Consider the following 16,146-nt stretch of genomic DNA (forward strand, 5'->3'; position numbering starts at 1 on the left):
TTTCTTTCTTTTTCTTTTTCATGCGCACAAGGTGCTCGACAATATTTCCCAACGGAAAAAACATCTTTTACTCTTGCTTTCTAGTGAACAATGTGATGCCTTTGCAATCAATTAATTTGCGTGGAGATTTATTTATGCGGCGCGGCTAAGCCTTTCATCTAGTCACGGATCAACTCGACGGCACAGTCCCGAATATCTGTGAGATCTAATTAGTTTTCACGCGTTCCTTAATTTGTTAATATTTGCACGTTGTCTATTTGAATTTTCGTGGGATTACTTTGTTAATTGGATGTCAAGGGCCCGATGTTCAATGCGACCTATTAATCTCTTGCCAAATTAGTCAATTAAATCCGTAATTATTTGATTGATTAATATTAGTGGCAACTGGCGTGTTTACACACTAGGGGAACATGCAATCTAATTTAAATAACCCTCGTAGCGTGTTATTGATTGGGGTTAGGTTTTTCTAGTTCTTAATGCAATTGGAAAATTAATTCCTACGGTCGTACTTAGAAGTATTTTCTGGTTAGGGGTAATCAATGGTCGTACCTTGGTTATCAATAAATTAAGGAAAAATTGGTCGTTAGAGTTCGTCGGCGGCTATAACTAGCCTATTAATAAATTAAGTGAATTTCCCCTGCATTAATGATCGGGTGAGTGGACTGTGTTTGAGTAGTTATATTCTTGGTTAGAATTTGTCTATTCCTGATTTAATTCTTGCCAATATTCGTGCTAGTTAATTATTTATTTTTAGTGAATTGCTTAACTGTTTTACTTTTAGTCCAATAAAATCCCCCCCTTTACCAATTGGAATCTCAAAGAGACAAATATTCCCAGTCCCTGAGGAGACGACCCTACTTGCCACTGTCTACTATTTAGTAAATTTTGTCAACTAATTAATTCTGGTATATTGGATTAAAAAAACTCTTAAGAAACAAGGTGAATCAAGTAACCCATTGCACACCTAGAGTCCCTGCTCATGTACCTAGGATTAATTATTGCCTGCGTTTAGTGGTAGTTAGGTTTTTATTATTATTGCACAGGTTCGGCACCTGTCATTAATTTTTTTCCTTTTCAAGATTTTTGTTTTCTATTTCTATTTGTAAATGATTCAGTACAAATATTTGAAAAATTTTATCAAAAGAAAATTTTCAACTAGTCCATGATAGAGATGCCGTTTGTCTTGTGATAATTGTATTATCTATTATTATAATTTTACAATTTTTTAGAGTTTCATATATAACTTTTAGGATATTTATTATTATCTCAATTTAAATTTAGTTTTAAATTATGTTGGTAAATGCATTTTAGGGACTTAAGTTAACAATAACTATGTTAGACTGTACATCAGCTATCAAATTCAAGTGTAAAGTGAAGACCCATGAAATACTTAGCATTGAAGTTGCAAAAAAAAAAAAAAAAAAACAGAGAACCAGTGAACCGGCCAGTCGAACCGCGAACTGGCCCCCTCTCCGGTTCACTGGCCGGTCCGAGTTTAAAAACATTGGTCAGCTGTTTCCCGAACAATTAAAATTTGAAGTATTTCCCATCAATAAAATTAAAATTTTTAATTTTACCTTTTTAGAATTGATTTTGTTCCTCTAATTTTAATGGAAAGTATAAACTTGTCTAAAAACTATAGTACATCAATACAAACCTTTTCCCCAAGTCTTAATTTCAGAGTCCATCTTGCAAATGTATATCTTTCTGTTAGAGGTAGAAACCAACCATTTTTTCATAAAAGATCATGCGCTATATTGATGAATAAGTACTCTTGTAACAGACTTATGATTGTAGACACCAAATTTTTGTCAATTTTTAACATTTTCTCAAGATTTTTCTATTTAACGAGTTATTTATTTTCTTGCATTTTAATGTGCATTTTCTCATTTTTGCAGGTTTGCTTTACGAAAAGAAAAAAAAAAACAACAACAAAACAACAAAAATCAAAATCAAAAAATCAAAAAATCATTTTGTTTCACCAAATTAACTATTAACCCATTTCACACTCAATGGCCATGGACTTGTCTTTTCATTAGCTAAGAAATCATCATTTTGGCAAATTCAACACACAAACTCCATTTTTAGACAGAAAAAAAAACACTCTCGGCTCTTCTCTCAATTCTCCCTCTCATTTTGGTGAACAATATACAAAACCTCACTCTCTCCCTCTCGGTTTTTTCCCAACACACTCACACACAACAAAAAAGAGGGGCAGCTACCAATTGGACAATCATAGCTTGGAATTTCCTCCAAACTCTAGCCCACGGACCGTAATTCCAGCTGGGGTAATTTTCCTTTTATTTTTCCGATTTCCTTTTCTTTTTCTTTCTATTTTAGTAGTTATATTTGAAGCATGTTTAGTTGATGATTTGTCCCTTCCTCTTGCTGGTTTTATTGTTGTGGTGTTGTTGGGCAAGTTCAAGACTAGACTGAGGAAAAGAAAGATGATTTTTGTGCATGCATGCTAAATGTTTGATGAAATGCCAAAACAAAAAAAAATGAATTTTAGAAACTGTTTTGTCTTAATGTAGTCTTTTGTTGTTGTTTTCTTGTTAGCTAAGATTATATTTGTAATGTAAAGATTATAAGGAGTATTGTAATATATTTTTATGAATTTTTGGTGAAGGTTTAAAGGTCTAAAAATAATAAAAAATGCAGCTGTTTTTTGGCCATTTGGCCACTTTTCTTTCTTCTTTTGTAAAAACTAACTCCGGAAATGAAACCTACGCGAAAAAATCGAGTGAGGGGGTGTATTTTGGTGAAATTTTGTTATCGGAAAAATGGCCGGCGCCGCCACCGGCAGCCGCCATGTCAGCCATGGTTGGCGGTGGCGAGGAGCTTCAGCCGGCCAGGCAAGGAAAAGAAGAACCGGAAGGGTAGAAGAAGAAGAAAAAGAAAAGAAAAGAAAAAAGGGGATTGGGCTAATGTTTATTTTTTGGTTGGGCCAAGAGCTAGTTTTGTTAGGTTTTGGGGCTGGGCTTTGGTTTATGTTTTCTTTTGGGTTTCAGTTGGGCTAGGAGCTTGGAGCCCATGTGATTTTGGTTGGATTTGAGTGATAGAAGACGGGCTGGCCTGTGTGTTTTGGCTTAGACTTTCGGCTGGGCTTAGGTAGTTTTCGGCCCAAAGAAATAAATAATGGCCCAGTGGCCTGTTTTCTTAAGAAGATCTGATTACGATTTGCACTTTGGCCCCTGATCTTTAGAGTAATTTTACTACGGCCCAGAACATTTTAATTTCTTTCATGTAGGCCCTTATATTAATTGCACTTTGGTCCCTGAATTTTATCTTTCATTTAATTTTGACCCCTGAACTTTGGAAAATATAATTTTTGTCCCACAAAAGTTTTCAATTTTTGCAATTCTGTCCTTGGCAAATTTTGGCTCTCTTTATTATGATTGTTTCTTTTCTTCAATAACTAATTATGTTACTTTTGAACATATTCAACTTGTAATTTTTAGATGTTTTAAATTTCTTTATGTTTGACATATTAGCGTGAGTTTAGTACTTTTATTATTATTATTTTTTTAATTAAATTGGTGCCATGATCCTTTTGTTCATTGTGAGTATAATTAGGACAATTTGACTCCATTTAGTCACTACTTCAAACGGGAGGTACTCCTATTTTATTATTTCAATGTCAATTACGTGCTCTTATGTGCTCCTATGTGTTCCTATGTGTTTATATATTTTTATATGCTTTATTTATTTGATTTAAATATTCATTCAAATTTTCTTATATATGTTAGTTAGTTTTTATAATGATTCGAGAGGTATTTAAATACCTCAAAAATGTAATAGATAGGATAATTAGATTTGTTTTATTATATTTTTCCCTCCTAGATTGTAGTTAAGCGCTCCCCGATGTAATAGATAGGTTGCGTGTTTATGTGTTTTATCCGCTTTTCTTAGGATTTTGGCATCTAGATATTATGTTTACGTGTTATGTGTTACGTGCTCTTATGTGTTTATTTGTTTTAATTTATGCTTTATTTGCTTCACTATGAATTGTTAATGCATGACGTCACCACACTAGTCCAACGCTAGTTGTGGCTTCTCTCTTCGCTTACTTGCTAGTCCAACGCTAGTAAGGATTTTTAGAAATGGGCTAGTCCAACGCTAGACCCTTTAGGCCGTCTTGCGTTAGATTCATCTTTGTGTGTTATTCACTACATTTCCATGCATATTTTCATTTTTAGGATCTTTTCTCATTTGCATGATATTCCCTATTATATTATCCTTTACCCTCTGTAGGTACAAATCATGTCATTTAGAATTGCATCTCATTTAAGCTAGTTCATTTGCTTGTTCATGTTAGGATAATTATTTTTCAAACATGGGAAATAGGTGATTATAACTTTTTAGTTTAAATACCCTATTAATCCATGTATAAGAAAATTAGGTCACGAGTTTTTGTCTCCCGTACCCTTTATGTTGCATTCCCCTTTTCTTTGGTCACTTATATATATGTATATAATTTAATTTCTTTTATTTTATTTTAATTTCATCATTTGCGTACTCGTGACACTTTCAAGGAATCATTTTGGCCTTCGCAATTAATGCGATTGGTCCAATTAAACCCTTGAATGAACATTTTGTCCCTTTCGATATTTTTAGATTTGCATCCATGTAGAAAACATCCAAACATGATAAAATTAAGGGTTAGATTAGGAAAATTTTGACTAAACCTCGCAACTAGCTTAGACTAGGTTGAAAGGGTGCCTTAGGTTTGAGTCAATTGAACCTTTGCCTTCCCTTTCTTCAACCGTGACTCCCGAACCCATTTTCTCTTGTTTTCAAAGACCTGGAGTTGTCAAAAAGGGTTTTATTTTATTTTACTTTATTTTTGGATGACTTGGTACACCAAAACTCCATACCAAGTGGCGACTCCTAATTTTTCTTCAAAACCCTTTTAAACTAAATTTTGGACCCAAATTGTCGCATTTTTTAAAGTCCCATTCTAGGTCCTTTTCATTTATTTTTAAATGGAAATCATATCTTTTATAAATACCTATTTTTATACTTATATTTTTCCATCGCGAAAAATGGGGCGCGACAATGATCTCAAAAATATGTATCCTAATCCGTAGTGGTAATTAGAGTCGAAATCACATAAACTTTTTATTACCTAAAACAAACTATATATTAACTTTCATTTGAGTTCTAAACTACCGGCATCCATCCCAAAAGTCAGATACATTAATATGTTTTATTGAAATGAGAAACGTTCGACTGGCAATCCTTTGCATTTTTCTTGTTCACTAGGAATTGTCAATGGACAAAATGGAAAAAAACCAAGATCAAAAACAGAAACAAATAAACCATATTTTCACTAGTATCAGCTTGAAACCAAGAGAGGATAAATTTGATTAAAATATAAAGGATTCTTGAGAAGATACAACTTAGCTAAAGATTCCTACCAAACAAAATTAGCTAGATCATTACAACTGAAATTTGCATCAGTACTATGGCATGTCAATCTACTTAAATGACTGAGAAGAAAGAGTCAGAGAATTTTTTTTAAAAAAAAACAAAAGGGAAAAAAAGTAAAGAGCTTGGAATTGGTTTTTTACACACAAAAAAGACAAACTTGCACTCGGATCACTCGTCTTGTCGAATCCTTCAAAGCCTTACCTCTTTTTAGGTCATCTGCTTAAGGTGTTTTTTTTTGTGCACTAAATAAGAACGTTAACAAAAATAAAAATAGATCAAACTATTGATGTTTTAAATTATCACTCACCCCCGAATTGTAATACTTTCGTACAAGAACTTAATTCTTTTATCAAAAATATAATATTAGGTCCTTATTTGATAACTCAATCCAGCATTTAAATTTAATGAGTTCAAATTTTAACATGTATAGATACATTTGATAACAAAAAATAGAACATTTGAATTAATTAAGTTGCATTGAATTTTATAGGCAAAACTTGCATTCAAAAATAAGTGATAGGTTATTCATTTATCACTTAATGTGATATACATTTAAATGTATTAGATTTATTACTCAATAGTTCAATAATTTAATCTATTTAAATTTTAAACGTTAGATTTTAAATTTCAATTTTATCAAATGCACGCGAGATCTACATCTTACTTAGTTCCGGACAAGCATTGTGCAAATTGTCAAAATCCTACACCACAAGCCTTATTCACAACCATGAAGCCAACTAGCCCAATGCTAATACCCATTCCATGTCCTCAACAGACCCAACGACTACGCACGACGCCCACTCCTGATGATTTGGGCAACGTACAGGCCATCTATTTGCACGTGGGTCTTCGAAGGGTGCCATATTCTTGCATATACTGATGTCAGCATCTACTTCTTCACCATCTTCTTGGGAGCAGTCCACCCGAAAAATTTTATTGCTTTCGACATTGCGATAGATTTTGCAAAAACTAATTGTTTAGAATTGGCAAAAATGAAAATTAGTAATTCCTTTCCTATGCTCTCTGTGGGTACTTCCTTGCGAATGCAAGTTTCTTTCTTCCCTAGAACTTTAGTGGAAGTTTTGCAGTTATATCTCTCTCAACCGTTTCACTAACACCCTTCTCCATTACATCTAGTACTCATATCCTTCGCATTCCTTTATGCTTTGTCTCATTATTAATCATAACTTTCTTCTTTCGTTTAATTTCTTTTATTATCCTTTTTTCTTAGTTCTTCCTTTATTTTTTCTTAGTTTTTCTACCTCTGGCCTTATTTGTTCATAGTTTTTGTTTTCTTTTGGGATCTGCAGGTTTTCAGATTGTGAAGAATTTTGTTTGTATCAACGCCTTCCTCTACTCTGAAAAGGATTGTCTTCTTTCCTCCAGTACAATGGCTGAGAAGTTAGAAAGAATGTGCCAAAAGTTAAGCTTACGTGAGGATAAGGAAGAAGTAATGCTGATGCCAGTAGACAAAGACGGTGATGATATTTTCTAGGGTGACCAATGCATCCTTGGTAAACTTCTTACTCGGAAGCCCTTTAATGGAGAAGCAATGATGGCTACCATGAAGAAAGCTTGGAATCTATCAGAAGGTCTTACTCATACTGCAATCGGTGATAACCTTTTCCTATTCAAATTCAATGATTTGCTGGATAAGAAGAAGTCTTTATGGGTGGCCCATGGGCATTTGATGATAATCTCCTTGTGATTGGTAACTATATTGGTCATATTCAACATACTAAAGTGAAGCTTGATGCTTGCTCCTTCTAGGTGCGAGCATACAATGTGTTAGGACCGGGCCAGGAAATAGACAAACTCAAGTTAGCACAAAGTAGGCGGTATGACCGACCATATAATAGATAGGCGGTAGATACCAGCCATATAATAATTAGGCGGTAAAACCGACCATATAAAGACAGATAGCAAAGCAAATAAAAGACACAGAAGATTTACGTGGTTCGGTCAAATTGACCTACGTCCACGGGCGAGGGAGGAGCAATATTTCTACTATGAAGAAGAAATACAAAAGCCGTAGGAAAGTGGTTCCTAGGCCAATAGGCACTTACAAAAGAGTTTAGAAAATATTCCTAAACTCAAATCAAGAGAGCCTAAAATATTTAACTGAATGGGCTAGATGACTCAAGAAGCTAATAGCCCATATAACTCTCTTGAGTGGTGCAAGTTAAATCCTTCAATGGACCCTTCTATTTATAGGCCTCGAGTAGCCGACTTCTCTTCAGCAGGCTCCGATGTGGGATGAGAAGGAAATGAAAAAATTATGCCACAAGTCAAAGCTTGCGGCTCTGACAAAACAACAAATCTCCACCTTGGCATAATTTTGAGTCTTATCATCGACAATAGCAAAATTGCTCCACCTTCTCCACATAAGCCCCAATGGGCGTAAATCACCAACAATGAACACCAACCAAATCCAAGCACTGCTTGAATTTGTAAACTGGAAGAGGTTTCGTAAACATGTCAGCTGGATTGTCCTTGGTATTGATTTTCTGAATAAGGACTTTTCCCTCAGCAATGATATCCCGAATGAAGTGATACTTCACATCAATGTGTTTCGTCCTCTCATGATACATCTGATCTTTAGTCAAGTGTATGGCACTTTGACTATCACAGTGAATATCAATAACACCTTGATATAGACTTAACTCGCTAAATAAACTCTTCAACCACAAGGCTTCTTTGATTGCCTCGGTCACAGCCATATATTCTGCTTCAGTAGTAGACAAAGCTACGACAGGTTGTAGAGTAGCTTTCCAACTAACAGCACAACCGCCAATGCAAAATACATAGCCTGAAAGTGATCTTCTCCTGTCAAGATCCCCAGCGTAGTCTGAGTCTACAAAACCAACCAAAGTGTTATTATTTCTTCCAAACTCCAAACATGCATTTGAAGTACCTCGCAAGTATCTGAGAATCCACTTCACAGCCTGCCAATGTGTTTTACCAGGGCAAGACATATATCTGCTAACAACACTGACTGCTTGTGCAATATCTGGACGAGTACAAACCATTGCATACATAATACTGCCGACTGCACTGGAATAAGGAACCTGTGCCATATAATCTTCCTCTTCATCTGATTTTGGTGATTGAGCAGCAGATAGCCGAAAATGGCTAGCAAGAGGAGTAGATACTGGTTTAGCATCTTTCATGCCAAAACGCTCCAAAACTTTCTCAAGGTAATTTTTCTGGGTCAAGAACAATTTCCCTACTCCTCGATCTCGCTTGATATCCATGCCAAGAATTTTCTTAGCTGCTCCTAAATCTTTCATTTCAAATTCACTATTTAACTGCAGTTTCAAAGTGTGAATTTCTGACAAATTCTTGGCAGCAATGAGCATGTCATCAACATAAAGCAGCAAATAAATGAAAGAACCATCATTTAACTTCCGGAAGTAAACACAACTATCATACATGCTCCTCAAATAACCATGACCCAACATAAAGGAATCAAACCTTTTATACCATTGTCTTGGAGACTGCTTCAATCCATATAAGGATTTCTTCAATAAGCAAACATGGTCTTCCTTACATTCAATCTCAAAACCCTGGGGTTGCTTCATATAAATTTGTTCTTCAAGTTCGCCATGTAAGAAAGCTGTCTTAACATCAAGCTGCTCTAACTCCAAATTATACATGGCTACTAAAGCAAGCAAAACACGAATAGAGCTATGTTTAACAACAGGTGAGAATATATCATTAAAATCAACACCTTGTACCTGACTATAGCCCTTTGCAACTAATCGTGCTTTATACCTTGCATCTTCAACCCCTGGAATACCTTCCTTCTTCTTGAAGACCCATTTGCATCCAACAATTTTCTTAGCTGACGGCGGCTTTACAAGAACCCAAGTTTCATTACGATGAAGAGATTCAATTTCTTCATTCATCGCAATCAACCACTTTGCAGAATCATCACAAGAAACTGCTTCTGAATAGGTGGAAGGCTCACCAACTGCATCAGTTTCTTCTGCAATAGACAAAGCATATGCAACTAAATTTGCATATCTTTGTGGTGGTCGAATGTCTCTCCTTTGTCTATCTCTGGCTATGGAATATTCCTCTTCTTCTGAACTATCTTCCACAGTAGACTCAGGTGCATCTACTGGCATTTGTTGAATAGAAGATTTGGTCTGAGAAGGACCAGAACTGCCAATATCAAGCTCCACCTGCTTCTGTGTACTATCAGTAGTACAAGGACTGGAAGACTCCTTCTTGGAAGATAACATAGACAATTCATCAAAAGTAACATCTCTACTGATCACAAATTTTGGAGATTTGGGATCAGGACACCATAATCTGTATCCTTTCACCCCAGAAGCATACCCAAGAAAAAGGCACTTTTTAGCCCTAGGCTCCAATTTTCCATCATTCACGTGCATGTATGCTGGACAGCCAAAAACTTTTAAATTGGAGTAATCAGCAGGAGTACCTGACCAAACTTCCTCAGGAGTTTTGAAATCAAGAGATGCAGAAGGAGAACGGTTGACAATATAACAGGCCATATTGATCGCCTCTGCCCAAAAGTCGTTTGTCAACCCTGCATTGGAGATCATACATCTTGCTCTCTCCAAAAGCGTTCTGTTCATACGTTCAGCCACACCATTTTGTTGAGGCGTCATCCTGACGGTGTGATGCCGAACAATTCCTTCATTCTTGCAGAATTCATTAAATTCACCTCCACAAAATTCCATGCCATTATCTGTTCTCAACCGCTTAATGTGTTTTCCTGTTTGCTTCTCAATCAAAACTTTCCATTGCTTGAAAGTTAGGAAAACATCATTTTTATGCTTAAGAAAATATACCCAAACTTTCCTTGAATAATCATCAATGAAAGTCAACATGTACCTGGCACCACCTTTAGAAGAAGCACGAGAAGGCCCCCAGAGGTCTGAATGAATGTAGTCCAAAGTTCCTTTTGTCCTGTGAACTGCCGGCAACTGGAAGCTAACTCTCTTCTGCTTTCCAAAAATGCAATGTTCACAGAGTCCCATCTTTCCAATACTTTGACTACCAAGAAGACCTCGTTTGCATAAAATAGATAAGCCTTTCTCGCTCATGTGCCCCAATCTCATGTGCCATAATTTGGTAAAATCAGAGTCAGACAAAGTTGATGTAGAAACAGCAGCAGCACCTGTAACAGTAGATCCCTGCAAAATATATAAAGTACCAGATCTGTGTGCCTTCATAACAACAAGAGCACCTCGAGTGATTTTGAGAACTCCGTCTCCACCTGAATACCTGCACCCTATAGACTCAAGAGTGCCCAAAGAGATGAGATTTTTCTTCAAATCTGGAACATGTCTAACATCTGTGAGCGTCCTCACAATACCATCGTACATTTTAATCCGGATTGTGCCTTTGCCAACAACTTTACAAACAGCGTTGTTGCCCATTAAGACAACTCCACCTTCAGTTGATTCATATGTTGAAAACCAGTCCCTGTTGGGACACATATGATACGAACAACCCGAATCTAAAATCCACTCATTGTTAGACCTAAAATTATTTTCCGTTGCACAGAAAATAGTTCCATCATTCTCATCAGCTGCTATACTAGCTTCAGCGGATTCAGTATTTTTCTCAACAAATTTCCCTTTTTGCTTTTCTTTATTTTTCAATTTAAAGCAATCAGAAATAACATGGCCCTTCTTTTTACAATAATTGCACACCACATTTTTATGTCTGGATTTGGATCTACTTCTATTTTCTGTGTTTCTCTTTTCAGATCTACCCCGAACAAACAAGCCATCGGCTTGACTCCCACTAGTTTCCCCAGTAATATCCCTATCTATCTGCTCTTTAGATTTTAATGCAGATTTAATTTCCCGATACGAAATTGTTTCCTTTCCATAAATCATAGTATCGCGGAAATGCTTAAAAGACTGGGGAAGGGAACACAAAAGTAATAGGGCTTGATCTTCATCATCAATTTTCGAATCTATATTCCCCAAATCCATAATAATGGAATCAAATTTATCAAGATGGGAGAGTATAGATGTACCTTCAGACATCCGAAGCATGTACAAACTCTGCTTCAAATATAGCCGATTTTCGACTGTCTTCTTCATATACAAGGCTTTCAATTTATCCCACATAGCCTTGGCCGAAGTCTCCGTTGCTACCTCACGCAATACCTCATCGGAGAGGTTTAAGATTATGCTGGATCTGGCCTTCTTATCCATATCGGCGAAATCCGCATCCTTGACATCTTCTGGTTTGTTCTCGATTCCGTGAATCGCTAGATCAACTCCGTCTTGAACAAGAATGTCCTCCATCTTGAGCTGCCACATTCCGAAGTTGACATTCCTGTCGAATTTCTCGACAACCGTCTTTGTTATCGTCATTGTTGCCACAAATTCTGTAACTTGAAGTTTGTCTCAAAAAACTGGCCAAACAAATATGCAAGTCTCGTGAGCGGGCCCCACAGGGTGAGCGGGCCCCACGAGATAGGTGAGCCCCACGGGATGAAAGGACCCCACAAGGTGAGCGGGCCCCACGGATAAACGGACCCCACAGGATGAGTGGGCCCCACAGGATGGACGGACCCCACCAGATGAACGGGCCCCACCAGATGAACCTGTCTTGCAAAATATAACAACCAGCTCTGATACCAGTTTGTTAGGACCGGGCCAGGAAATAGACAAACTCAAGTTAGCACAAAGTAGGCGGTATAACCGACCATATAATAGATAGGCGGTAGATACCAGCCATATAATAATTAGGCGGTAAAACCGACCATATAAAGACAGATAGCAAAGCAAATAAAAGACACAGAAGATTTACGTGGTTCGGTCAAATTGACCTACGTCCACGGGCGAGGGAGGAGCAATATTTCTACTATGAAGAAGAAATACAAAAGCCGTAGGAAAGTGGTTCCTAGGCCAATAGGCACTTACAAAAGAGTTTAGAAAATATTCCTAAACTCAAATCAAGAGAGCCTAAAATATTTAACTGAATGGGCTAGATGACTCAAGAAGCTAATAGCCCATATAACTCTCTTGAGTGGTGCAAGTTAAATCCTTCAATGGACCCTTCTATTTATAGGCCTCGAGTAGCCGACTTCTCTTCAGCAGGCTCCGATGTGGGATGAGAAGGAAATGAAAAAATTATGCCACAAGTCAAAGCTTGCGGCTCTGACAAAACAACACAATGTCCCACTTAGTTGGATGAATGCTAAGATGGCAGAATTTATTGGGGGATACATTGAGCGAATATAAAGGTTTTAAAGGTAAAGGGGAACATTTGGCATGTGGAAAGTTTCTCAGAATTTGTGTTATGCTGCAATTAGACGGCAAATGCAACTTTACATTGAAGGTGAGGTCTACAAAATCTAGTTTCAGTATGAACACCTTCCTTTGTATTGTTATTTTTGTGGAACAATTGGACACGGTGAACAGGATTGTGAAATCAAGTTAGACTCTACAAATTTGGGCACGAGTGAACCTCAATACCCAACATGGCTCAGGGTAGGGAATGATAAGCAGCAATTCTCGGGTCAGCAGCAGTTTGGCAAAGCCAGAGCTCCAGTTGGTAGAGAAGTTCAGTCCAATATTGATGCCGATAAAATCCTGAAGGATAAGGAGTCCTCTTTGGATATCACTTTGGAAAATCAACTTTCAAAAAACAATACTCTGGATACTAATCATGATCTTTCCACATCATTGGCTCAATAGCAGAATCTTTCCAATTATGTTTGCCTTCTTCTATTGTTATGAATTGCTCTATCCCGAAACAACAGATTTGTGGTCCCTTATTTACTCCTTCAAACAAGCAAACAGAGATGTCTATCCCATCTAAAGCTGCAATCTCTCCAAACAAGCCAGACGCAGCAACTCGAAAATTAGTATTATTCACAAAACCTCATCCTCCAGCCTCTCAACTAGCCAACCCAATTACAACCTCTACTACCTCAACCTTAGCCACTAAGCTATCTAATCCTAGTACTATTAACCAAAATACCCCATCCACAAACCAAACTGTTTCAACCCATCACACTAAGCCTTCCAAACCTAAACCTAGAGAACAAGATATTACACCCCTTTCTGCTAAGCAAAGTCAACACAAAACCACTAAGCCAAATTTCCAAGCTCCAACTATCAACCCTATGGAAATCCCGAAACATAATGACCAACAAAGTGTCAACACAATCTCACACTCATTAACACCTAAATTTTGCAACCTCAAACCTGACACTATTATATCCAAATCCATTTTGCCAACCATCTCTTTTAAAGCAAACATCAATACCAATAACCCGATCTCATCAGATCTATTCTTACTCGATGCAACTTTGTTACAGCAGAAGAAGACCACTGATCTACGGGAGCTTCGCTCTATTGCTAGTTCAGTAGAACAGAAACGAAGCAAAACCTTCTGTAAACCTTTGAAATCACACCCTTCACGGGCGTAAAGAGATAGTTCTCTATTTGGTCATAAAGTTAAATGAAATGACAAATACGCAGGGTCAGCTAATATGGACATAGAGGATGCCATAGACTCTAAGAGATGCAAGTTAGCAGATTTAGCTACTTTTACTTCTGCAAACGATAAAACGGCAGAGACTGGTGTCCAGTCCTGCCGAGAACCATGAATCTACTATGTTGGAACTATCAGGGATTAAATAACTACCGTACAGTTCGAGAACTCCGGAATATTGTCTAGAGAGAAAAATTGCTATTGTTTTTCTTTCAGAAACTAAATGTTCCAATAGGGTTGTGGACAAATTGAGAACACAGTTTGGATGGTTTGGTACTTGAAAACACAGTTTGGATGGTTGGCGAATTGAAAACATAGTTTGAAAACATCTGAATTTTGCAACCTCAAACCTGACACTATTACATCCAAACCCACTTTGCCAACCATCTCTTTTAAAGCAAACCTCAATATCAATAACCCTATCTCGTCTGATCTATTCTTAGTCAATGCAACTTTCTTATAGCAGAAGAAGACCACTAATCTCCTGGAGCTTCGCTCTATTGCTAGTTCAGTAGAACAGAAATGAACCAAAACCTTCTGTAAACCTTTGAAATCACACCCCTCACGGGCGTAAAGAGATAGTTCTCTATGTGGTCATAAAGTTAAATGAAGTGACAAACACGTAGGGCCAGCTAATATGGACATAGAGGATGCCATAGACTCTAAGAGTTGCAAGTTAGCAGATTTAGCTACTTTTACTTCTGCAAACGATAAAACGGCAGAGATTGGTGTCCAGACCCGTTGAGAACCATGAATCTACTATGTTGGAACTGTCAAGGGTTAAATAACTCCCGTACAGTTCGAGAACTCTGGAATATTGTCTGGAGAGAAAAATTGCTATTGTTTTTCTTTTAGAAACTAAATGTTCCAGTAGGGCTATGGACAAATTGAAAACACAGTTTGGATGGTTTGGTATGGGAGTGGATGCTAAGGGCTTCTCTGGTGGTCTAGCTCTATTATGGAAAAAAGACATAGCCATATCTCTGAATCGGTTCTCCAGTAGCTTCATTGATGTCACTGTACATTCAAATGGTTCTCCTTGGCGTCTTACTGGTTTTTATGGTCATCCTGAAGCTGCTAAAAGGAAATCTTCATGGGATTTATTACGCACTCTCGATAGTCAATCTGCATTTCCATAGGTATGTATGGGTGAGTATAATGAAGTGCTCAATCAATCTGAATTTCAGAGCAATGGTCCAAGGCAAAATTGGCAGATTATGACTTTTCGAAATGCATTAGCGGACTGTCACCTTTATGACTTGGGGTATAAGGGGTTTCAATTCACTTGGTGTCGTAGTCAAAATTCACCGAACATAATCTGGGCCAGATTAGATCGTGCATGTGCTACTCAAGAAGCTGTTGACTTGTTCCCTAGTGTAGAAGTATGTCATGTTCATACTTTATATTCAGATCACATTCCCATCAAGGTGAGATTTTCTAAATCAGACTGTTTATCCAAGAATTAGAATATATATGTACGTAAGAAGAAGCGCTTTATGTTTAAGGCTATGTGGGCTCAAGCTACTGACTGTGCTGATATCATTAAGGAGGCATAGGACAGTGTATCAGCTACTAATGCTTGTGATAATTTGCTGTCTAAAATGGATGAATGTCGTATTGGTCTTTTGAACTGGAGTCAAAAAAAATATGGAAATTGGTCTTTCTAAAGCTCTTTTCCACTCCCAAGCAACCAAGAGAATGAAATATAATCACATTGATGGGCTTTATAATAAAATGGGTCTCTGGTACCAATCACATGAAGATCTTGATGCTATTATTCTTGATCATTTTGGCACAATTTTTTCTACTTCTCAACCTTCGACGAAGGCAATTGAAACTGTTCTTAAAAGGGTGAGAGTGAAGGTGACTAAGCAAATGAATGATTCACTCCTGCGAACCTACTATCCCATTAAGGTGACAAAGGCTCTAGCGCAGATGCACCCACTCAAATCCCAGGCCCTGATGGTATGTCCCCAATTTTTTATCAAAAATTCTGGCATATTATAGGACAAGATATTATTCGTTGGGTTCTCTCTTTTCTTAATAATGGACTTTTTGATTAGCGCATTAATTACACACATGTAGTTCTCATTGCCGAATGCCATGACCCATCCAATATTTCTCAATTCGATTCAATTAGTCTTTGTAATGTCATTTATAGATTAGCTTCTAAGGTAATTGCTACTAGATTTAGTCGTGTTCTAGTGGAAATTCTCT

At 37.1% G+C, this 16,146-nt stretch overlaps 1 protein-coding gene across 1 annotated transcript; it reads right to left on the minus strand.

The window, feature by feature from the left end:
• Window positions 1-9,553: 9,553 nt before the first annotated feature.
• LOC113766939 (uncharacterized mitochondrial protein AtMg00300-like) lies at window positions 9,554-11,744 on the minus strand. Its single transcript, XM_027311099.1, has 3 exons — window positions 11,589-11,744; window positions 10,300-10,601; window positions 9,554-9,662 (listed from the first exon to the last, which is right to left on the minus strand). The coding sequence occupies exons 1-3, from the start codon at window positions 11,742-11,744 to the stop codon at window positions 9,554-9,556; spliced, it is 567 nt and encodes a 188-aa protein (XP_027166900.1).
• Between the last annotated feature and the right edge of the window lie 4,402 nt (window positions 11,745-16,146).

This window comes from Coffea eugenioides, chromosome 1 (genome assembly GCF_003713205.1).
Source record: "Coffea eugenioides isolate CCC68of chromosome 1, Ceug_1.0, whole genome shotgun sequence".
NCBI classification, from domain to species: domain Eukaryota; kingdom Viridiplantae; phylum Streptophyta; class Magnoliopsida; order Gentianales; family Rubiaceae; genus Coffea; species Coffea eugenioides.